At 42.2% G+C, this 24119-nt stretch overlaps 1 protein-coding gene and 1 non-coding gene across 5 annotated transcripts in view; both read left to right on the forward strand.

The window, feature by feature from the left end:
* Window positions 1-24119, forward strand: part of FRMD4B (FERM domain containing 4B) — a 356738-nt gene that overhangs the window by 178808 nt on the left and 153811 nt on the right. The window contains exon 1 of one of the 4 annotated variants that reach the window (XM_043886551.1): window positions 16244-16972. The exons of the other annotated variants lie outside the window; for them this stretch is intronic. Within the exon in view, the coding sequence (XP_043742486.1) occupies window positions 16949-16972 (24 nt within the window). The 5' untranslated portion in view covers window positions 16244-16948. Of the gene's footprint in view, window positions 1-16243; window positions 16973-24119 lie in introns of those variants that run through there. 4 annotated transcript variants of the gene reach the window in all.
* LOC122683397 lies at window positions 5914-6020 on the forward strand. The gene has a single exon (XR_006337734.1). It is a non-coding gene; the product is annotated as a U6 spliceosomal RNA (small nuclear RNA).

The raw sequence follows: 24119 nt of genomic DNA on the forward strand, positions 1-24119 counted from the left end.
TGTGTGTGTGTGTGTGTGTGCATGTATGTGTCTATAGAGGTGGCGCCTGTGGTAAAGAACCTGCCTGCCAATGCAGGAGATGTAAGAGACACAGGTTCGATTCCTGGGTCAGGAAGATCCCCTGGAGGAAGGCATGGCAACCCACTCCAGTATCCTTGCCTGGGAAATCCCATGGACAGAGGAGCCTGGCAGTCTACAGTCCATAGAGTCGCACAGAGTCAGACACGACTGAACTGACTTAGCATGTGACATGTGACATAGAGACAAAAAGACACGAATAAATGTGAGAAGTGTGTCTCTGTGTTCCTGTACATGAGAGGACAGGGTTGGAAATACATAGACCAAACCATTCGTAACGTTTACCCCAGGGAAATGTCAGTAGACAAAGGGAAAGGTTTCTGCTTCTTTTACTTCAGTCATCCTGAATTTAAATTGCTTACAGCAAGGATATATGTGAGTTTTTAAAACTTCCTATTCGAAACATCTGATCCAGGCTATTGTGCACAGTGTTTCTGGGGAATAGGAATGTGTTCGTCTTAACCTTGTGTCACAGCACCTGGCATGTAGAAGTGTCTCTGCATGAGTATATCTTTTGTGTCTATTTAGTGATTATTAGCTACTACTGACGCAATTACTGTTGTTACCAAAAGAGTGTTTGGTGGAGTCTGGCTGCTCGCTGCCCGGAAGCCAATAAACAGGCCACGTTGGTGGAAAGGAAAGTTTGCTTTATTTCAGAAGCCAGCAACTGGGTGGTGAGGGTGGTGAACATCTGTCCAAAGGCCAACACCCCCTCAGCGGCAACCAGTGGGGCAAGAGCTTTTATAGACAGAAAGGGAGCTACGGGCAGAAAAGGCACAAGTCAGCTCTGACAGTCATCATCAGATTGGTCATTGCTGGTCTGACCAGCGTCATCTTGATTGTTTGAGGTACAGTTAATCTTACCAGAGTTCATTTGTTCCCATTTCTCTGAAGCCAGTTCTAGGAACTGTGGCAGCTTATGTCTTGGGTCAGAGGATGAGATGGCTAGATGGCATCACCATGAAATGTTCATGCAATGGACATGCACTTAAGCAAACTTCGGGAGATGGTGAGGGACAGGGAGGCCTAGCGTGGTGCCGTCCATGAGGTCACAAAGAGTCAGACACAACTGGGCGACTGAACAGTAACACAAATGTTGTGGGTACAGTCTGGTCACCGTGAAGTTAACTTCTCCACCTGGTATTTTAGTATCTATAAGACAGCTCACAGGATGTGGCTCTCAATAGCCCTTGAGAAAGATCTTAAGTCCTTGACTGTGCTTAATGACTACATTATTATTGTTGAGTCTCCTTCGACTGTTTTCCTTTGTTTCCGCATTTCTCATTTCTCTGATTAAACTTACTCTTTGACTAAAGTTTATGACAGACAATAGACAGACAGAGGACATGGTGTGTATGGGGGCAGGGGTGGGGAGGGTGGCAAGGACCATAGGGTCTTGCTTCTTTCACTATTAAGTAAAAAGCAGGGATTTCCCTGGCAGTCCAATGCCCAAGACTTCACCTTCAAATACAACAGGTGCAGGTTTGATCCCTGGTCAGAGAACTAGGATCCCCCATGACTTGTGGCCAAAAAACTGAAACCTAAAGCAAAAGTAATATTGTAACAAATGCAACAGACACTTTAAAAATGGTCCACATCAAAAAAATATTTTTAAAAAGCAGTATTTGTATTCCTTGGGGAACCATAGCGTTTTTTATGGTTAAAATAAGTCCATAAATTTTTTATAGAAACACATGGTTTTTAGTCAAAGTCTTTTATCAATGGTGTATATTAGCCAGATACCTAAATGTCTATTATTAGGGGATTGGTGCAATTAATTGAGTTACTTTCATACCATCGAATACACAATGATTATAAAAAATAATGAGATAGATCAGTATCTAAGATGTGTAAGTAAATACATTTCAAACTAAGATATATAGAATGATCTCACCTCAGTAAAATTTTATATTACTGTAAAATTTTACATTACTGAGCACTGATGGCTGAACTGAACTGATGGTTGTTAGTCTTTTATCAATGGTGTATATTCACCAGATATTTTCAAAACATATAGTGACTCACATACTACAGTAATGTAAAATTTTACAGAGGTGAGATCATTCTATACATCTTAGTTTGAAATGTATTTACTTACACATCTTAGATACTGATCTATCTCATTATTTTTTATAACCATTGTGTATTCGATGGCATGAATGTACCTCAATTAATCTCACCAATCCCCTATTAATAGACATTTAGGTTGTTTCCAAATTTTACTAAGACAAATGTTACCATGAACATCCTTAAGTAAAACATTTATGGGAGAATTTCTGTAGACATACCTTCTTGGAAAGGGCATTGAATTTCCCAAAAGGTGTACCAATTTCTGGTGCCAACTGAGTGAGCAAGAACCCTTCTTTTCCATATCGTAGCCAACAACTTTTGATTTATACTGTGGTGCTAGCGAAAAAAAAAAAAAATACGTTTTACATTTGTTTTCATTTTATCTCCTTAATTAGCGAAACTGTCTGCTTTTCAGAGCTTTCCTGAGGGTCCTAATACTTGGAACACTGGAATTGTATGTGCCCGAGAGTGTCAGGAGGGCTTCCCAGGTGGCGCTAGTGGTAAAGAACCTAACCAGTGCAGGAGACATAAGGGACATGGGTTCCATCCCTGGGTTGGGAAGATCCTCTGGAGGAGGGCATAGCAGCCCACTCCAGTATTCTGGCAACCCACTCCAGTATTCTTGCCTGAAGAATCCCATGGACAGAGGAGCCTGGCAGGCTATATAATCCATGGGGTTGCAAAGAGTTGGACACAAGCGACTTAGCATGAAGCACGAGAGGGTCAGGGGAGGCATACTCTGCATTTCATCACAGTATAAATTAGTTCTCATGCTTTAGAGCAAATTATAGTCTCTTAGAAAGTGTTTGTCCTCTCATAGTGATACAGAATTTCCTTGTATAGTTAAAGTAAGTTTATGTAGAGCATTGCTGGTTGAAATCCAAGTATCACAAAAGACAGATTTTCATGTAGTCTCTTTGCCATGTACTATATAAAGTCTTTGGATTTACAAATAGCTGAGAATAGTTATTTCTTTTCACATCCATCATACTCTTTGGTTTCATACCATGATTTTCCCCACGTACTATTTAGTGGAGTTCAGAAATCTTGTTTTATTCTTATCTGTAAACGTTCTCAGCTTCATTTAGATTAGCTTGAAAGAGATCACCAAGGCTTTAATTTTTTTTTTTTTTTTTTAAACGGGATAAAGCTTAGGACAGGAGAACAGAACGATGCACCATTTATTTTCCCTTTTCCACCTTTTCTCTTTTGAATGTCTGAGGCCTGTAAGCTTATTTGGCTCTCTAAATCCAGATTTATTAACTTAAATATAATTGAGCCAGAGTTGAATTGTTGGAATGAGATTACATAGCAACAAGCGACCATGAAGCTGTCGTTTGTCTCATTTTGGGGGGAGCACCAGAACTGATTACTTGGGAGACGATTTGTGCTCTTAGTGTCATGGTGATTTGAGATTGCACCCTGGGGGTGAGGATGGGATGACCTGAAGATTCGTTCGTGTACAGGCTTTCTTGAGGGCCAGCCGAACTGAGAGGTAAATTGAAATGACTAGGGGAAGCCCCTCAAAGAGGCGTTTGTCATATGTTAGCTGGGTGGCACTCGCTATCAGCGTTATGTTAAACACACAACCTCCCTTCTGGAGGTGCCACCAGGCAAATGGCAAAAAGGCAGTTCTGCGTGCAGGCTTCCTCCATGGCCACCAAGGGGGCCAGATTATCCTGTCTGCTCCCCGTTCACCCAGGGGGGCAGGCCCAGGACCTCAGCTCCGCCTGTGATACCCCTGTGCTCCTCTGAGTTCTGAGCTAGAGGAGGGAACCTCTAGCTCCTGGTTCATCAAAGAACCATGAAAACAGCAGTGGGGGCAGGACGCAGACAAGGTAGTTGTATGACATGGGATACAACTCCAGGTGTGTGCTCCCTTACGGGTTCTCTTGTTTCCTGTTCATCTTCGAAGCCTGCTTACAAGGGCCATGTCTTTTTTCCTTCTCCCATCCTGAGAGGTCTTAACTGGCTCAGAGATAAATATCACCTCGCACGTGTCTTGAGAATATCCTGATTGATCTTGAAGCCAGTGCTTGCCGCTGTTTTTCATGTCACAGAGTACACTGTTGTTGTTGCTTTTGTTTAATCACTAAGTTGTGCACGCTCGGTCACTCAGGCACTCAGTCGTGTCCGACTCTTTGCGACCCACTGGACTACAGCCCACCAGGCTCCCCTGTCCATGACATTTCCCAGGCAAGAATACTGGAGGGGGTTGCAGTTTCTTTCTTCAGGAGATCTTCCCAACCCAGGGATTGGACCCAGGGATGGAACCTGCATCTCCTGCTTGGCAGGCAGATTCTTTACCACCAAGCCACCAGGGAAGCCCCGTAGAGTACATACGTGATGCTAATGTTTGTGTGGTACCCAGGGTGAATGTATATGAGGCTGCTCAGAGCTTGAGGTGACAATCTGCAGGATCTTAGGCTGCCGTGAGGGCTGAGCAGACCAATAGCTCAGGATACCCTTTTGCCTGTTACATCCACACACAGGTTGTGAAGCTAATCATGATGACCTTATTCCCCTTGTTCATGATTGGTTTAGGGTATGGTTTAGGGTATGGTTTAAGCATATGACCTAGGTGTGGCCAGTGGTGTGCAAGGCATTGATGCATTTCTTGAAAAGCTCTTTTTACTCTTAAAAAGAGACATAGAGAAAGAGGTAGTCCTTCCTTTAGAGTAAGGATGTGATACCTGGAAGAGTGACAACTATATGCAACCATGAGAAAATGTTAGTTTCAGGAGAACATGCTGAGTGGAAAAAGGGAAGGAACCTGGGACTTTGAAGGCAATGCTATCCTGTGAACCTCACCAATCGTGGAGCTGCCCTCCCTTTAGACGGTGAGATAATCGACTCATAACATTGAAGTTGTTTTTACTTTTATTTTGTTTGTTGTTGTTCTTCAGTTGCTAAGTCACGTCCGACTCTTCGACCCCATAGACTGCAACATTCCATGCTCCCCTGTCCTTCACTATCTCCCGGAGTTTGCTCAAACTTATGTTCATTGAGTCGGTGATGCCATCCAACCATCTCATCCTCTGTCACCCAGTTCTCCTCCTGCCCTCAGTCTTTCCCAGCATCAGGGTCTCTTCCAATGAGTTGACTCTTCCAGTCAGGTGGACAAAGTATTGGCACTTTCACCATCAGTCCTTCCAATGAATATTCAGAGTTGGTTTCCTTTAGGATGGACTGGTTTGTTCTCCTTGCTGTCCAAGGGACCCTCTCAGGAGTCTTCTCCAGCACCACAGTTTGAAAGGATCAAATCTTCAGTGCTCAGCCTTCTTTATGGTCCAACTCACATCTGTACATGACTACTGGAAAAAAATAATTTTGACTAGATGGACCTTTGTTGGCAAAGTAATGTCTCTGCTTTTTAATATGCTGAGTTTGTCATAGCTTTTCTTCCAAAGAGCAAGTGTCTTTTAATTTCATGGCTGTAGCCACCATCTGCAGTGATTTTGGAGCCCAAGAAAATAAAGTCTGTCATTGTTTCCACTTTTTTCCCATCTATTTGCTATGAAATGATGGGACCAGATGCCATGATCTTAGTTTTTTGAATGTTGAACTGTAAGCCAGCTTATTCACTTTCCTCTTTCACTTTCATCTAGGGACTCTTTAGAGCCTCTCCACTTTGCTACTTACTACAAAAAGGATTCTGGTATAAGATCTGCTCAGAAAAAAAAAAAAAGATCTGCTCAGGACTTGAGGATCACGACTTCTAGAAGGGTTGTCCAACCAAAAAGGTGCTGAAGAAAAGAAACTTTTGTGCTCGCTTCGGCAGCACATATACTAAAATTGGAACGATACAGAGAAGATTAGCATGGCCCCTGCGCAAGGATGACACGCAAATTCGTGAAGCGTTCCATATTTTTACAAAATAAATGAAAAAAAAAAAAAAAAGAAAAGAAACTTTTGAGGAAAGAATGGAATAGCTGAAGTTGTACTGGTAAAAGGAAAATGTTTAAATTCAGAGTAAGATAAAAATAGAAGGAAGCTTTTTTAAAGTGCTTTACATTAAAAATCACAAGACTTTTTTCATTAATATGATAGTGGCCTTGACCAGAAATATTTGCCAGCATCTCAGCAAAACTTTAAAGAAAGGAAAGAGATTTTTGCAATTTTAACAATTGCGGGAGGCAGAATTGCATATAGGTCAGAAACCTGGGCCTGGAGCCAAATTGTCTAGGTTCAGATCCTGCATCTGCTACTTCCGGCTATATGACTTCATGTAAGTTACTTAACCTCTCTCTGCTTCATTTTTCTCATCATCTGTGACATAAAGATAACACTAGTTCCTACCTCAAAGATGTTATTGTGTATATCTTTACAAAATATAGGAACAGCATTTGGTGTGTACGTACTGTGTAAGGGTTTGCAGTTATCATCAGGTGGCACTAGTGGTTAAGAATCTGCCTGCCAATCAGGAGACATGGATTCCATCCCTGGGTCGGGAAGATTGCCTGGAGAAGGGAATGGCAACCCACTTCAGTATTCTAGCCTGAGACATCCTGTGGACAGAGGAGCCTGGTGGGCTACAGTCCATAGCCTTACAGAGTGTTGGACACAGCTGAGTGCGTGAGCACACACACAACACACGTGATCATCCAAACCTATGCACATGTTAAAAAAAAGGTCACTTAAACACAGGCGCTTCTATGACTACACAGTCACTAAAGTGGCTAAATTAAGAAGGTCTGTTATACTAAGTGTTGGCAAAGGCTTCTCATACATTACTGATGGGAGTGTAAAATGGTGTGGCCTTTTGGGAAATTGGGCTTCCCTGTGGCTCAGACGGTAAAGAATCCGCCTGCAATGTAGGAGACCTGGGTTTGATCCCTGGGTTTGGAAGATCCCCTGGAGAAGGGCATGGCAACCCACTCCAGTGTTCTTGCCTGCAGAATCCCCATGGACAGAGGAGCCTGGTGGGCTACAGTCCATGGGTTCGCAGATAGTCGGACATGACTGAGCGACTGACACTTAACACTTTGGGAAATTGACAGTTTCTTAAAAAATTAAACATGCATCCATCCCATGATCTGTTAGCGCCACTTCTAAGTATTTAATCAAGAGAAATAAAAATTTATATACATACTCACATACAAACACACAGACAGACACACACACACACAAGACTTGTAAATGAATGTTCATAGCCTATTTCTTTATAATATCCCCAAACTAGAAATAGCTCAGGTTTCCATTAATAGGAGAGGAAATAAATTGTTGTATATGTATGCAATAGAGTACCTACTCAGCAATAAAAAATGAATTAAATGCAAATATATCCAACACCATGAATGAATTTCAAAAACATTTTGCTCAGTGAAGAAACATTCATCAAAGAACACATACTTTCTAATTCAATTCATATGATGTCCTAGAACAGGAATAGCTTATCTATGGTAATAGAAATCTGAGCAGTGGTTGCTTCTGAGAGATGGGGAAAGAGAGGGAGAATATTCCACAAAGTTCTTTATCTCAGTAGGGGTGTGGACAATATAGGCGTATACATTTGTCAAACTTGATCAAGTTGTAATACCTTGAGGATGTATATTTTGCTATTTATAGCTCTGTTTTAAAATGAAACAAAAAGTGATAGCAGATGCTGCACAGGTCTTGGAAAGTAAATGTACAAGATGAGCATCTTTTTATCCTGGGTAGCAAGAAAAATATCAAAAACTATGAGTCGTGTCTGAAGGATACAGGAGTTGACTTGAAGAGGAATTGTCTCCCAGTGGCCAATACGGGACAGTTTGAACATCGACAAAGACAACAACTTGAATTTTATTATAGCACATATAATATATCTAAATACATGTGTTTATGAATACTTAAATAAAAAACCAATTTGGCCACCATTAGAAGTGCCAACTTACTATTTTGAAAACTGGTAAATAAAGGTGATGAAATGAGCATTTGCTATCTCTGCTTTATGAATTGTACCACTTAGTAACCCATTCGTGGATGAGAGAAAATTTCTCACTTGAGAAATAGTCTAGCTCAAAGTAAAGGGTGATAGAATTGGAAAGTCATCATATTGAAACCCTCAGTCAATTAAATGATCTAACTATTGAGTTAACATCACAAGAAGAGAAAGCCCAAATGAAAAAACACAGATTGGTGACCAGTGAAACCATCTTGACAAAAGAGACCTGACTGGTATCTGACCAAGCCTTCACACTCAACCAACCTACAGGAAATACAGTGAACAAAAGACCATGTTAAATGACACCAGAGAGATGTGATCAACAGAACTCAGATGGTAGGAGAACTGGCAGAATAAACAGCCCAGTTTCTGCAACAAATAAATTGTAATGAGAGTGAGACAGAGAAGAGACAAAAAAGAGGGAAAGATGAATGGGAGAGAAACTTCTAGATTAACAGAGACCTAAGAGAAATAACAACAAAATGCATGTGTAAACATTTTTGGATCTTGATTCAAGCAAACTTGGAAAAAAAAGCCTTCATAAGATAAGTGGAAATTTGAACACTAACTGGATATTTGATGATTATTAGTTAATATTGGGCATTTTGGGGTAATTGAAGTTTTATATCTTTTAAAAATGTCCTTAGCTTTTATGTTGGAATATTTACAGATAAAGTTTTTTGACCATCTTAGATTTGCTTCAGAGTAATACATACAAAATGACAGAAAGTGGACGAGAATATTAATGAAACAAGGTTAGCCATGTGTTACAACTGTTAAAACTGGTTGATGGGCTGATTCATGTCAATGTATGGCAAAACCACTACAATAAAAATGAAAAATAAATAAAACTGCTTGATGGATACATGGAGGTTCATATACCCGTCTGTCACTTTTTGTAAGGACTTGAAATTTTCCACCATAAAAAGTTCTGTTTCGATTTCAAAGGAACACAAAATGGGAGAAAAGAGGGGAAAACAAAACAAAAACCCAGAATCTGCAGAAATACAGGAAGGAAATCTAACAGCATGCCTGAATGTTAACCCCTGGACGTGTTTCTCCCTGTCTGCAAGAGCCAAATGAGAAGGTTGTGTTTAAGACGGAGAGCTCTGGGTTTGAATCCTGTTCTACTACACCCAGTTGTGGGGACTTCTGTTACCAGATCTTCTGAGCCTCTCTCTCTCAGCTGTAAAATGCAGACGAACAAGTACCCACTTCCTAGGGTCGTTGTCAGGATAAAAGGAGAATCTGTGTAAAGCATGGGGCACAATACTTGGCACCAGTCGGCACTGAATAAATGCGGGCTGTTGACTATGAGTTTACTGCATGGAACATTTAAACCCAGAAAATAAACCAACAAATATATGCACTTTTCAATGAATGCTGGAGCATTTTTGACGGCCTTTTCCTGTTTGTTTTTCCAAATATGGGAGTGAGGTTAGATTTTACAGTGTCCATCGCCTGAAAAACAGCAAGTGCCTTGTGGTAAAACCAAGTCAAAAGTCATGGGGCTCTCATCTTGTGAAACAGATAGAAAAGGAATCCCCCATAAGGCCTGCCTTTCTCCCTTACTTTTTCACCTCTGTTTTTCTATTTTTGGTTAAGAAAGCAAGAGAAGCCGCCTAGAACAAGAAACTTCCCTATTTTGCTGCCTGGAGGAGAATGTGAGTAATGGACTTTTCCATCAGGGTTGTTTTTCCTGGACATGCTGTGCCCCCTCCAACTGCTGGAACATGTGATCCTGAAGGAGACCTTAAATAAACTTCGAATGTTCCTTATCAGTCAGCAGCGCTGTCCCAGTTCTAGTAAATTATGAATTTGTTTTCTGCATTTGCTGCTCTTCCTTTTTGAACAGAAGCCTTATTCATTCACAGTATGAGTTGAGCGATTTCCATATGCCCCACATAAGGCAGAAGTGGTCCTGAACTCAGCCCCCAAATATGCATGTGGCTGGCTCCTTTTTTTCTCCTTTTTCTTTTTTTGCTACAACTGGGGATTGAACCCAGACCACAGGAGTAAATAGCAGCAGATCCTAACCACTAGACCACCAGGGAACTCCCCTGGCTGACTCATTATTATTATTATTATTTTCTTATAAATGTTTTGTTTACTGGGGTGGGGAATGGGAAGAGCTGATACAGGAGGATATGAAGAGAAGAGATGTCTGCCTTCCTTTCCTTGTAGCCCAACCCCATTCAGCCAGACCCTAACATACTGCACTGAAAATAAATTTCATATGCAGTAACACACAGTAACCTAAAGATCAAAGCAGCTTAACTGGGCTCTTTTCAGATGAAAGAACTGTTCTGCTGCTGCTGCTAAGTCACTTCAGTCGTGTCCGACTCTGTGCGACCCCATAGATGGCAGCCCACCAGGGTCCCCCGTCCCTGGGATTCTCCAGGCGAGAACACCAGAGTGGGCTGCCATTTTTTTCTCCAATGCATGAAAGTGAAAGTGAAGTCGCCCAGTCGTGTCCGATTCTTAGCGACCCCATGGACTGCAGCCTACCAGGCTTCTCTGTCCATGGGATTTTCCAGGCAAGAGTACTGGAGTGGGGTGCCATTGCCGTCTCTGGAAAGAACTGTTCATTTGACTTGAAAAGATACTTGTTCAAGAAAGTTTTTGCTTAAGTTTTTTCTTATTTACCTCAGATGTTTTTTGCGAGGGGCGGGGGGCAGGAGAAGGGGTGGTCTTTGTTGCCAAGCAGGCTCTTCTCCAATTCCGGCAAGCGGGGGCTACTTACTAGTTGCAGTGTCCGGACTTCTCGTTGGGGTGGCCTTTCTTGTTGCAGAGCTCAGGCTCTAGAGCCTGCCAGCTTCCGTAGTTGTGGCACATGGGCTTAGCTGCTCCGCGGATTGTGGAATCTTCCTGGATCAGGGATTGAACACAGTGTCTCCTGCATTGGCAAGCAGATTCTTTGCCGCTGAGCCACCAGAAAAGCCCCTCCCCTGGAGGGCTACTTCTCATCTTCAATCCCTCCATAACTCTTCATTGCATCCTCCTGCTTTAGTTTCTTCGTAGGTCTTAACCCTCACCTGAAATTAACCTTATTATTTTTTACATTTCTTGCCCCACTCTGGACATCTCCCCGTCATCATGGTGCCCTCACCACCTAGCCCAATACCCAGCAAAACTAGCTACATAATTGGTAGGAGCCAATGCAGATAGAAAAATGTGAGCCCAGGTGTTCAAAATGTATTAAAAATTACAAGACCACAGAGCATTAGGCCAAGTGCGGTGCCCTTCTTTGCAGGTATTACAACCATTATTATTAAGCAACCCCCCACACACAGATAGTTACTGGAATGAATGCAGATCTAAGGAAAACCATCAAGAGGAACCTAACGAACACTGGCATCCAGATTGATCAATGATGGAAAACAAGACCTAGCCTGTGTGTGAAGGGGACGTGTGAATCCTCAACTGCAGGGTTGACTGTGAGGTGAGAAATGAGATGGTCATGCGGCTCGCCTTGAGAATCACTGAGTCTGGGCTGTAAATCCCCCGAGGGTCAGGACTGTAGTGTTTTCATCTTGGATTTCCCTGGCCGGGCTTCTGCATATACATAGTGTTCCATGAATATTTGACAGGAACTGGATCAGTTCTCAAGGCAGAATTAGAGAAGGTTGAGGAGTTATGAAGGAAATATTCTTTTCTTTAATGCAAACCTCACTACATTCAGGAGGAGATGAGCCGGTCTGAAATTAAGTTTGGCCTTTTAGTTTATGATGAGTGGTGCAGAGCTGTGCTTGGCCTTCAGAGTTTTAGAAACCTGCAGCACTTTGCCCGTGTTGGTATTTTATGGTGTGTCTGGCATTCATTTGGTGTATGATATGTTCTGTGATGAAAGTGATAGTTTTGTGAAAGTGCAAAGCTTCTGGTAAGAATTCCTAAGACTGTATTTCTTTAAAAATCGGGCCTACAGTTTGACATTTTTTTCCCGTAAAATGATGGACCTGTTTCCTTTGTCACTTCCAGAGATGGTGAAAGCCTCACAAAGTAACCAATACTCTTGTCCAAGCTCACCAGTTAGTGATCATCCAATTGTGTCACAGTTTGCATTTTATAGGCATAATTTCATTTATGCCTATATTTCATTTGGACTTACTCTGGGGGTATAATTTCATTTCTAAAATTTATTTCACTGAAGTGTAGTTGATTTACAATGTTGTGTTAATTTCTCTTTTTTTTCTTTTTAATTTAATTTCGTTTTCAGTGGGACTCAGCAGAGCTCCCCGAGTCTGCATTTGGATCCCACATGAAGCCCTGGCCCAGGGCAGACTGCCAGAGAGGAGCCATGAGGAAGAGCAGTGGTTTCAGGCTGGGTGTAGAGTGAGGGTTGCCACTATTCCGGTGTGCCCCTTTCTATGCAAATTCTAAAGGACAGCATCCTGTCTAATGCATGGACTGCAGAGCTCCTATCTGATACCAGGGCTGCAGCAACTATCCTTTCCCCAAGACGGAATCCCTGGTACCTCAGCCTCCCAGTGTCTTTACAGCCGGGGCCCCACCCAGCTCCCCAGTTTCGTGTTGATAATCACTCATCTCATTAAACAGTATTGGTCAGCTGACGAAAGGTATTTGATTCCAGTTGTTCTGTCTCTTGTGAACTACTGTATTAGGTAGAACCTTTTTGTTTGCAAACCAATTAAAAAATTTTTTAATTTGCTTAAGTAAAAGTAGAAATTATAGTGATTCAGATAGTCTTTGGATTCTGTTTATTTCCAGCTCTTCTCTCTGTCCTGAAGTACTCTGATATGCCAGGTCCCATCCCAGCAGCTTTTTAACTCCAGAACAAAGACAGACACACTTCTTCCCTGTTCCCTGTAACTGGGAATATAGGAGACTGGTATTTTTATTGCTGTTCCTGAATCTGGGCTTCCCTGGTGACTCAGTGGTAAAGAATCCGTCTGCCAGTGTAAAAGATGTGAGTTCGATCTCTGGATCAGGAAGATCCCCTGGAGAAGGAAATAGCAACCCACTCCTATATTCTTGCCTGAGAAATCCTATGGACAGAGGAACCTGGCAGACTGCAGTCCATGGGGTCGCAAAAAAAAGTTGGGCATGACTTAGTAACTAAACAACAATTCCTCAATCACATGTTTATTGTCCTTTGATATAGGGACGTGAGGTTTCACCCTAATCATTTGGATGGTGCCCTCATGGAAAAGCAGGGATTGTAATTAGAAAAGGTGAAACAGAGTTAAGATGGTTGAAAACAACACCCTTACTGTGACCATATCCTGGTTTTAGTCTTCATGTGTGCTCCCACGGCCATAACCTGACCTTGCCCCAAGCCTGTATCTGGTCTGTCACTTTACCTGGTCTTTCAGGCCGGCTTTGGCCTCCTGGATTTAGCCCATTCTATTGTCTTGATTATGAAACTATTTATCAGAATTCTGATTGTCCTTCAACAGTGAAAAACCCTTTCCTTATCTTTGGAAATGCACACTAGTTCTCTCAGTGGACTTTCCAACTCAGGGAGAAAAGTCACCATTTATTGAGCTTTTGCTGCTATATGTCCCCAAATAGAAGGTTCCCCCAAATATAAAGTCACTCCCCATGTTCCCACTAAGAAGATTCAGGACAGTGTTTGACACAACTTTGCGTGTATATGCGAGTGCTCAGTCGTGTCCGACACTTTGTGACCCCATGGACTGTAGCCCATCAGGCTCATCCGTCCTTGGGATTCTCCAGGCAAGAATACTGGAGTAGGTGGCCATTGGCTACTCCAGGGGATCTTCCCAACCCAAGGATCAAACTCGTGTCTCCAGCACTGGTAAGCAAATTCTTTACCACTGAGCCACTTGGGAAGTGCCTTACCCTACTTGAAGAGGTAAGCATTTAGGAATGTAGATGAAATGGTCCAGTATTTTCTTCTAATACTTAAGATTATTTACCCTGTGGATTAATAATTTGGGTGATTGGTATCTTGCATTTTCCCTCTTTATGAAGTAATTTTTTTCAGCGTCTCCACAGGCATCTGTGTGCTGTGTGTTGGCCCTGAAATGGAAGTCCCTGACTGAATCATCCTTCTAGCTTACCCAAGCACAGCATCTTTGCTTCTGCCCAAGTCATTTGAGCTACAGAACTTTTTTCTTTCTTTTTTTTATAATTGAAGTATAGTTGATTTACAGTATTGTTTAGTTTCTGGCATACAGCAAAGGCATTCAGTTACACATATATTTTTTCATATTCTTTTCCATTATGATTTATTACAGGATATTGAATATAGTTCTCTGAATTATACAATAGGACCTTGGGTTGTTTATCCATTCTGTATATAATAGTTTGCTTCTACTAGTCCCAAACTCCTAATCCATCTTTTCCAATTCTCCCTCCTTGGTAGCCACAAGACTGTTTCTGTTTCATAGATAAGTTCATTTGTGTCATATTTTAAGTTAGACATGACATATGATACTTGTCTTTCTCTCTCTCTGACTTATTTTGGTCAATGTGGTCATCTCTAGATCCACCCATGGAGCTGCAGATGGCATTATTCATTCTTTTTTATAGCTGAGTAATAGTCCATTTCACATAAATGTAACATCTTTATCCATTCATCCATCGATGAACATTTAGGTTGTTTCCATGTCTTCAATTCAGTTCAGTTCAGTTCAGTCACTCAGTCGTGTTTGACTCTTCGTGACCCCATGGACCACAGCATGCCAGGCCTCCCTGTCCATCACCAACTCCCGGAGTTTACTCACTCATGTCCATTGAGTCAGTGATGCCATCCAGCCATCTCATCGTCTGTCGTCCCCTTCTCCTCCTGCCTTCAGTCTCTCCCAGCATCAGGGTCTTTTCCAATGAGTCAGTTCTTTGCATCAGGTGGCCAGAGTATTGGAGTTTCAGCTTTAGCATCAGTCCTTCCAATGAATATTTAGGACTGATTTCCTTTAGGATGGACTGGTTGGATCTCCTTGCCGTCCAGGGGACTCTCAAGAGTCTTCTCCAACACCACAGTTCAAAAGCATCAATTCTTCAGCGCTCAGCTTTCTTTATAGTCCAACGTTCACATCCATACATGACTACTGGAAAAACCATAGCTTTAACTAGACAGACCTTTGTTGGCAAAGGAATGTCTCCACTTTTTAATAAGTTGTCTAGGTTGGTCATAACTTTTCTTCCAAGGAGCAAGTGTCTTTTAATTTCATGACTGCAGTCACCATCTGCAGTGATTGTGGAGTCCCCCAAAATAAAGTCTGTCACTGTTTCCACTGGTTCCCCATCTATTTGTCATGAAGTGATGGGACTGGATGCCATGATCTTAGTTTTCTGAATGTTGAGTTTTAAGCCAACTTTTCCACTCTCCTCTTTCATTTTCATCAAGAAGCTCTTTAGTTCTTCTTCCACGTCTTGGCTGTTGTAAATAGTACAGCACTTTTTCAGTCTCTGTGTATGTTACTTTACTGGGAGTATTATTGCATGAGTTTTTTTCCCTCCTTTTTCATTCATCCTAGAGTTCTATACGCATGGTCTTCCAGCATAACCACCTACTGCATGGCCAAGTAGTGTTAAGTAACTTGGTTTCTCTAGCATTCAACCCTTCTGATTGTAAGATCACATGCCTATAGTTATTATTGAATTGGCAGTAAATCCTTTGCTACTGATTTCACCAAATGATCTTTATAAGCATCCAAACTTGATACTGAATTAGGTTGTTTCAAGGTATTGTGTCTCCCCCCAACAGTACACTGTAGTTCAAAGGAATTGGAGTCTTTGAAGGAACTTGCCAAAGCCGCTGTTTCATTTCTGAGGGACAGGGATTTTGATAGGAGAGAGGGCACCTCTCCTTTTATTTAAATACATGGTGTCTATCTATCTGCCAGTCAGTTTCCTCGTGTTTTGTATGTCCAGTCTCATTTAATTCCTCCAACACCCTTAATGAGATAGGGATTTTTATCCCCATTTTACTAAGGAAACAGATTCTCAGAGAGGTCAAGTAACTTACCCAAGGACATATGGCTATAAAATGCCAGGCTTGTCTGGTTCTAGAATACGTGTTTTCTTAGCTACACCACACAGTAGAACAAAAGTCCAAAAGATTCTTTTTTCAGGTGGGAAAAACCACCACATCACAGCCTCTTACTTAGCCTTTCTAAAATTAAAAAGTGGTGTTTTGTTGTTGTTGGATTTTTTTGTTTTTTTTTTTTACCGAATTTTATATATTTTTCTCTCTACTTGACTTTGAAGTATAATGGATTTTGATTATTCCCTGTCCACTGAGTTCATTAGTAATGATTCTGAAGTACAAATGATGAAATAAATCCTTTTTCAAGACCAAGGTTATTCTCCCAAGATTTTCTATTTGTGACTAACATCACCGATGCCAATTCTAATGTTATCCCATGGAATTGGAGTTTCCTTTTGAGTGTAAACGCGCATGGTAGAATGACTGTGAGTGGCACAGCTGAGTTCAGTGTTATTTCTGTTCGTGTTCATTAAATTCCCTGCCTGTTCAGAATGTGTACAGACCAAAGAGCCAAAACTGAAGTTTGGATTCTTAGATGGCATAGCCAATCTCTGAATAAGTATCCAGTGCAGATAATGCATGATCAATAAACAACATTTCATCATGTGTTTTACACATGTTATGAAGAAAGGCTTTAGGTGGCCAAAAAAAAAAAATAGCAGAAGTTTTGGGTTTTTGTTTTTTTTTTTTCTCGCATGGCTCTCCTGACTCATGTTGAAAGGCTTTTGTTTCTAATCAAAGCAACAAACGGTAAGGTCATTTCCTTGCGATTATATGGCAGCGGAAGGCGTCGGGGTTTTTAGGTCCCTACTTCCACCAGCTTGTATTTGGAGAAAACACACACACAAGTGCTTAATACATGTGTCCTTTGTCCTGCCCGTTCTCTCCAGTCCCTTTAAATGAGCCGAGATCATGGTTCGGAGGTAAGAATAATTTCTCTTCTAATTTTTTGACTGCAGACAGCGTAATGGTGCCTCTTGAGCTCTTTCTGGCATTTCTTAAGAGAATCAAGGACAGATTTTAACATTTTACGGGGGTGAGTTAACTTAAGTACTATTATTTCAGAACCCGACTTTCAGAAAAGGAAACTCCAAGAAATGTTTGTCTTCACTCTTTTCAAAGAGTTATTCCTTCCCCCAAAGACCTGGATCTGCTCCAGTGTGATAGCACTGTGAAGATCATCCTTAACACTCATCTTTTGGAGGGTTTTCCTGTCATTGTGTTGAATGTTATCTCTGCCCCCTTAAAGGTCCGAAAAGGCTGATTTCTTGTTTTCAATTTCAGAACTTTGGTAATTGTTGAAGTGTGTAATTCCACCTCACTGCTCCCCACAACCCCACCCCAAAACCACTCTCTTTCTTTTTTTTTCTTTCAATTGTAAAGAGTTGAGCTGTTTTACGGATGTGGAAAGGACAGAGCAAGGGCAGGAACGGTGTCAGTAAGCAGCGTGGAAATGCTTTGAGATTTGCAGTTGTTAATCATCTCCTCAACACAGTGTGTTGGGAGCCATCTCTATTTCTGTGAGCATTTGGCAGGAAAGATCCTGTGGGGGACTAGAACTCATTAGTAGCTTTTCTAAGAGGACCTTTTATCGTTCATCCCTGTCTTGCCTCAAAACAGAAGCAGGAAAATGGAATTCCATCCCTCATTCTAATTTATGAAGACTTCATGTGATCAGAATTCAGCAGTTCAAGATAGAGATCTCAGCAGTGCCGTTTTCGGGGATGGCTATCAATTAATTCATAAAACCTTTATGATTTGTGAGAGGAAGTCCTACATCCTAATTAGAGGGAAGCCTTTTTTTTCCCTTTCCTCCTGTGGATTGTGGCTATGGTAAGCTCATCAAGTCCAATTCTGTGCATCCATTTTTTTTTTTTCCCCTCATGGGTAGAAGTTGGAAGTGGAGGAGGGGAGGAAAATCTGGGTAGACTTCAGAAAACAAAGGAAATTGTCTCATCCAGGAGGCTGCAAAGCTCTTGGGTATAGGAGGAAGTCTGTGGAGGAAGTGGGTAGGATTGGGTAGAGAGAGAAACGTCAAGGAAATAAATATATCACAATAGGGGCTGGGATCCTACCCCCTTGCCATACAATTCAGCACAGTAGCGTGGCCTTAGAAATCAATCAGCTGTCTCTAAATCAGTCCTGTCTAAAACTATTTAATGATCTGAAGGAGTAGAAAGGAATGTAATCATATCCAAAATGCAGTCCAATTGCCTGGATTCTATTATGGTGACATAGACCCATGTGAGATGATCCTGCTTTTAAGAATCAGAACATAAAACCTGCCTAGAAGTAAGACCATTTTGTCATGCAGCCCTTTCAGGAATCAGGAACTACATCTCTTAGCAGAGAAGCTAAAATAGTCCCAGAAACACCAAATTCCACTCCAGGGCACATTCTCTGTGTTCCAGTGCACCATTTATTTGGTCATTCATTTGGAATACACAGCAAACTGTACTGATGACTATTGGAATGGAGGTTATTACGGTCAAGTACCCCACCCCCACCACACCCTCGCCATGGAGAGAGTGCTCAATAGCAGTGGGAAGGGTGGGAGATGGGCGGTGGACAAATACCACTGGTTGAGCAGGATTGTTAAATGTATTTACACTATGGACTATTTGAGCTGGAAGAAACCTCATAAGTCACTTTGTCCAGTCCCCTCCTGCTCTTACTGAGTAGTTGGAAATCCAGAGTGGTGGAGGAATGTTCCTAAGATCTCCTGTTGCATTAGGGAGCAGGACACAGTCCCAGAGGGCCTCTCTGCAGAGCCCTGGTTTTATGCTGTGTCCCCACAACGCTATTTCTAGGACCAGCTGGTTGCTTTGTCTGACTTCCAGTATCTCTGCATTTCATGCAGCATGAGTTTCTTCTCATGCGCTCATTTCTCTCTTGGAATAGAGAGGTGGGAGCTGCATCCCAAATGAGACTCTGCTTCTTCTTATGGGCTGCTTCCAGCTGCTTCCAACTGCTGGCAGAAACCAGTGAGCAGGTACATGAAGGACCCCAAGAAAAGAAGCAGCAGTCTCGCACTAGTCATAACAAGCTGCAGTACTAGATAAAAATGTACTAAAAGACTTTCTCTTTGCTTTGAAAATATTGTCCGAGCCTGAATATATTAGTTAGCTCTTAGCAGATGTCTGTCTCAAGATCATAATTCAAGAATGAGACATACTTGTTTGTCCCTGATCTGGATTCCATGAAACTCCAGTTGAGACTTCCTCTTGCTTAATGTTGGAAAACTATGAAAATTTTTAAATGAAAAACTTTTTCTAAACTGGAAAGATAAAGCTGAGTACAGGTAAAATAAACAGTAATATATGTTACTGTAATCTGACAAAGTTAGTCAGACAGTTTATCATTCCAATAAAAGCAGCAACAGCAAAGGATGATGTTGGGCTCATTCTCTGTTTATTTTAGATGCTTTTTTTTCCCCTTAAAATAAGCCTTTTTAGGTGGTGCTGTAAAGTATATGTTCACTTCTGTCCTGTCTTGGTTTATTTCCTCTTTTGGTTTTCTTCTCTCCTTGCAAGTTAGAATGAACTAGTCAGCAGAGTTTATACTTGTTGTTTCAAGATTTTACTGTATCCCACCCTTTCTGTTAGACATGTTTTATATTCAGGTTTTGCAGTCAGGAATGAGATTGGTCCAGAAGCTGACCTTCCACAGTAGGAAATCTTTATCTAAAGAGCACTGTGAGGGAGAGTACTGGATGCTAGGTCTGGGTCTGCCCCTGACTGATGAGCTCTGAGGTCTTCGTGAGCTGACTTTTTCCCATCCAGTCCAGTCCTCCCAACCCACATTCGTGGGTAAAGGCATTAGTCTAGTGCCAAGACCCCTTTTCAGCTTCAAAATGCTCTAACTTTAATTATGTGAGATAACTACAGATTCTTTTTTTGTATTTGTTTATTTGGCTGCATCGTGTCTTAGCTGCAACCTGAGGGATTTTCAGTCTTCGTTATGGCACGCAGAATCTTTAGTGGCATTTAAACTCTTAGCTGTGTCATATGGGACCTACTTCCCTAACCAGGGATCAAACCCTGGCTCCCTACATTGGGAGTGTGGAGTCTTAGCCACTGAGTCACCAAGGAAGTCCCCTAGATTCCTTACAGACCAGTTGCATCTATCTCTCCCTTTCTGCTGGCCACCATCTCCCTCTCCTCATTCCTCTTTTCCTCTCCTTTTCCTTCTTCTCTCCATTCTTCCTTCCTTTCCACTGATATTTTCCTTTTCATAAAAAGAGATGCTGGGCATGGACTATAATGACTCAGAAGCCTGTTGAGCCAGGGGCAGTCCATGAGTAGGAGCAATGGGAGGTTGGCAAAGGTGAAAATGGAGAAGTTTCTCAGGCTGCAGACTGAAATCATACATGGAGGTGTTATCCAGGAAGAAGTCTGGACCTTGTGGGTCATGGATACATCTCTTGTGTTGAAATTTGACACTGCTCCTTGGATTCCAAATTCCTTAGAAGCCAACACCTATTTTCTGGGGGTCTCCTGCACCAACAGCCTGCCAGACTCAGGCTTACAAAGGTGAGTGAGATGCAGTGACTATATGAAGCCCCGACCAGTGGGGGGAGTGCATATTGGAATTCTTCAGTGACTCTTGGTAAGCCTTCCAAGCTTGCCATTTAGTTCATTTATTGCTCACTCCTGGGGAGTAGAAAAGCTGTTGATATAACATGGCTGTGAATAGTAGAATTTAATTATTATGATTTTGAGGTCAAAAGATTCAACCAACAGGTGTTTTTAGGTAGAAATTGAAACATGTCAATTACAGCAAACAGTGACACCCTAAAGCATTCAGGAGTCCACTGGGGAAGGTTCTGTTTTTGGTAGGGTGTATCGACATGAAACAGGAAGAGGAAGTGGCAGGAGTCTTAACACATGAATCCTGCATGGTACTTATGAACCGAGTAACCTCTCTCGTGTCATGACAGACATAATTACCATTATCTTACTAGATTGTTGAGAGGATTAGAGCTGGCCTGTCACTCAATACATACATAGTAACTGGCAGTTGCTATTGTTAGGTAATATTATTATCCATCTGTCCCAAGTACAGGGCTTCCCAGGGGGCACTACTGGTAAAAAACCCACCTGCCAATGCAGGAGACGCCAGGGATGCAGGTTCGATCCCTGGGTCGGGAAGATCCCCTGGAGAAGCACATGGCAACCCACTCCAGTATTATTGCCTGGGAAATGCCATGGACAGAGGAGCCTGTGAGGCTACAGTCCATGGGGTCGCACAGAGCCAGACACGACTGAGGCAACTTAGCACACAGCGTGCATCTCAAGTACAGCAGAGAAAGACAAGGGTGCCATGAAGATATGTAAACATCACCAGAAGAGTGAGTGTACAAACTAATGAATGAATAGTTTTTTTCAGGGCCCTTAATGTTCCTGATAGCATGAGTGTGAATCAGTTATTCATTACCCCACCTCTTGTCCTCATTGGGATATCCATCAGCCTTCTCTCCTCTTGGACACGCGAGATCCCTTGACCTTGCAGACACTTGTCTGGATTTCACTGGGCATAGCTTCACAAATAAGTAATGAATTACCATATGTCCATTGCAGAGTTGCATCTTGGGCCTGATTGAGGTCAAGTGTTCATCATTTTAAAAGACCTAGTTCTAAACCATTTTAAGGACATGAACACAGAATATAAATCTGACAAAAGTTACAGAAACTCTTCCTGGAAAAGATTCTCACACACGGTTTTGCTTATGCTTTGGAGGGTGTTGTTTGCAAACCCCTATACCCACATTAATAGACTTGTAAGAAGTCCCGTATCCCAGCAGGGGAAATGGGATAAATATGTGTGTCGCTCAGAGAAATGGTGAGGAACGAGTTGGCCTGTGTGTGTGATATCCGAGAAAAGAGCTTTTTTGGAGAACTCTTTAGCACTTAACCTCATTCAAGCCCACTAGAAGCGTGTGATCCAGGAATTGTCGTGGACTCCATGCAAGGTATTTAGAACCTAAGGGCAAGTCCTTCCACCTGCAGAGGAGGCTCTGCAGCTGTTTATACCACATCTCTGAGAGGAGTCGTAGGTCTACCAACAACTGGAGTGTGGAGGAGGCAGGCACCCTCTTGGTATTTGGCCTTGTGTTGAGAGTAAGGTCACTCGAGTGGGACTGGTAAGTAATTGTTCTGTTCACCATTAGAGCAGTCGCCCGGCTTTAGGGATTCATCTGAAAATCTGCAGAGATTACACAGTAAGCACTATATTTGAGTTGCAATGCTAGGAACTTGTTTGCAGTAACCATGCGCATCCCCAAGCGCTCACCTGAAGTGCAAGCGCCCCTCTTTCTTAAAACAAGTACTGAGTTCCAACATGCCACAGATCTTATTTTTACATTATCCTTTTTTCCTTCTTTTTAAAAGAAGCTACTCATCAACTGGTGATAGCTTTTAAATATTTTATGTGAGACAAGAACACTCGATTGTGCTCTCAGTTTTTAAAAAATGAATAAGCAACTCCATTTTTTCATCCAACAGACACTTACTGAGCAGCTGCTTCTACACGGTGCCAGCTATAAGCTCAGGGTCCAGTGATTAAGAAGACAGATAGGGTCCCTGGAGGTAGATATTATACAACAAAGTGCATCATCGTTTAATTGCAATTGTGAGAAATGCTACAAAAGAGAAGTATAGAGAGCTGAAAGAACACAACTCACACTCATAGTAAGAGTTATGGAGCCCACGGCTATTCCAAACACCCTGTGCATCAGCTTATTCACATCTCATAGCAAAGCACTAGTACTGTTTCCATTACTCAGATCAGGAAACAGAAGAACACAGAGATGAGGTCGTTTGCCCATGTGGTGCCCGTAGCAAAACATCAAAGTCAGGATTTGAACCCTGGGCGAGCTGACTTCAGAGTCTTTTACTCATAACCATTACACAATGGCTTCTATGAGAAATGAATGTTTAATCTGTGTTTTTAAGAACAAATTGGTTTAGCCAGTCACTTTCCAAACCTCCTCATGCTTTGAGGTGTGGATGAGATCATACAGAGGGTGAACTAGAAGAGGACCAGTGTGGCTGGAGCCAGAGATTTAGGGGGAAAGGAGTACAAGATCAGGGAGGGTCGGCAGGGAGCGAGCGGTGCAGGGGTAGGTGGTCTGCAGGATGATGGAAGCTTTCTTCTGATTAAATCAGGCCAGCTCTGAAGCTAGACCCCCTTGGTCAAGAAGACCCTCGTGGGAACCTTCCATTCCTGTGAGATGAAAGCGTGGAGGGGAGTTCTCCTGATCTGACTAGACTGTTTCCGATCTGTTTACCTTCTTGTGTATACAAAGCATCCTGCTTGAGGATGTTTTGTCTGTGCCATCAACCTGTCCCATTGACGTGTTTTCCAGACCCAGATGTTTTCTGCCTTTTCTGGGGCCTGCAGAACACTTCTTAGTGGTGCATGTAGTCACACCGCGCCTGTGGCGGGTTCAATAGTCACCATGGTTCATCACGGCTCACACAGAATGGCAGGTGCTGTGTGGCGTTCTTCCCACCCGTTCTTGTGTTTCAGCCTGAACTCCGTGAGGTAGATACTGTTATTGTCTGTATTTTTCAAATTTTAAAAAACCCATTTACAGGGGTTAAATGAATTGTCCAGGGTCCCACCAGCTAATTGCTGGAGTCAAGTCTTGCATCCAGGGTTGCCTAATGCTGAAGTCCGTGCTTAACCCTGCGTTAAGCACTTCCTATTTTACAGATGCAAAAACTGTCCCAAGTTCATGACAGAACTGATTCTAAAACTAAAAAGTGAAAGTTTAGTCACTCAGCCGTGTCCCACTCTTTGTGACCCCATGGACTGTCACCACACTCCTCCATCCATGGGATTTTCCAGGCAAGAGTACTGGAGTGGGTTGCCATTTCCTTCTCCATCTAAAACGGATATTTTACACAAAGTTTCATTTTCTAGGCCAACATTACATTTCATAGGAAAAAGAAAGGGAACTGAATAGAGTTCACCGTGAACCTTCACCATGACCTGAAGTAGTCTTGTAAACGTTATAGATTTACGTGTTATAGATTTACCAGTGAACAGAGATATGTTACCAACCCA

This window comes from Cervus elaphus, chromosome 24 (genome assembly GCF_910594005.1).
Source record: "Cervus elaphus chromosome 24, mCerEla1.1, whole genome shotgun sequence".
In the NCBI taxonomy this organism is placed as follows: domain Eukaryota; kingdom Metazoa; phylum Chordata; class Mammalia; order Artiodactyla; family Cervidae; genus Cervus; species Cervus elaphus.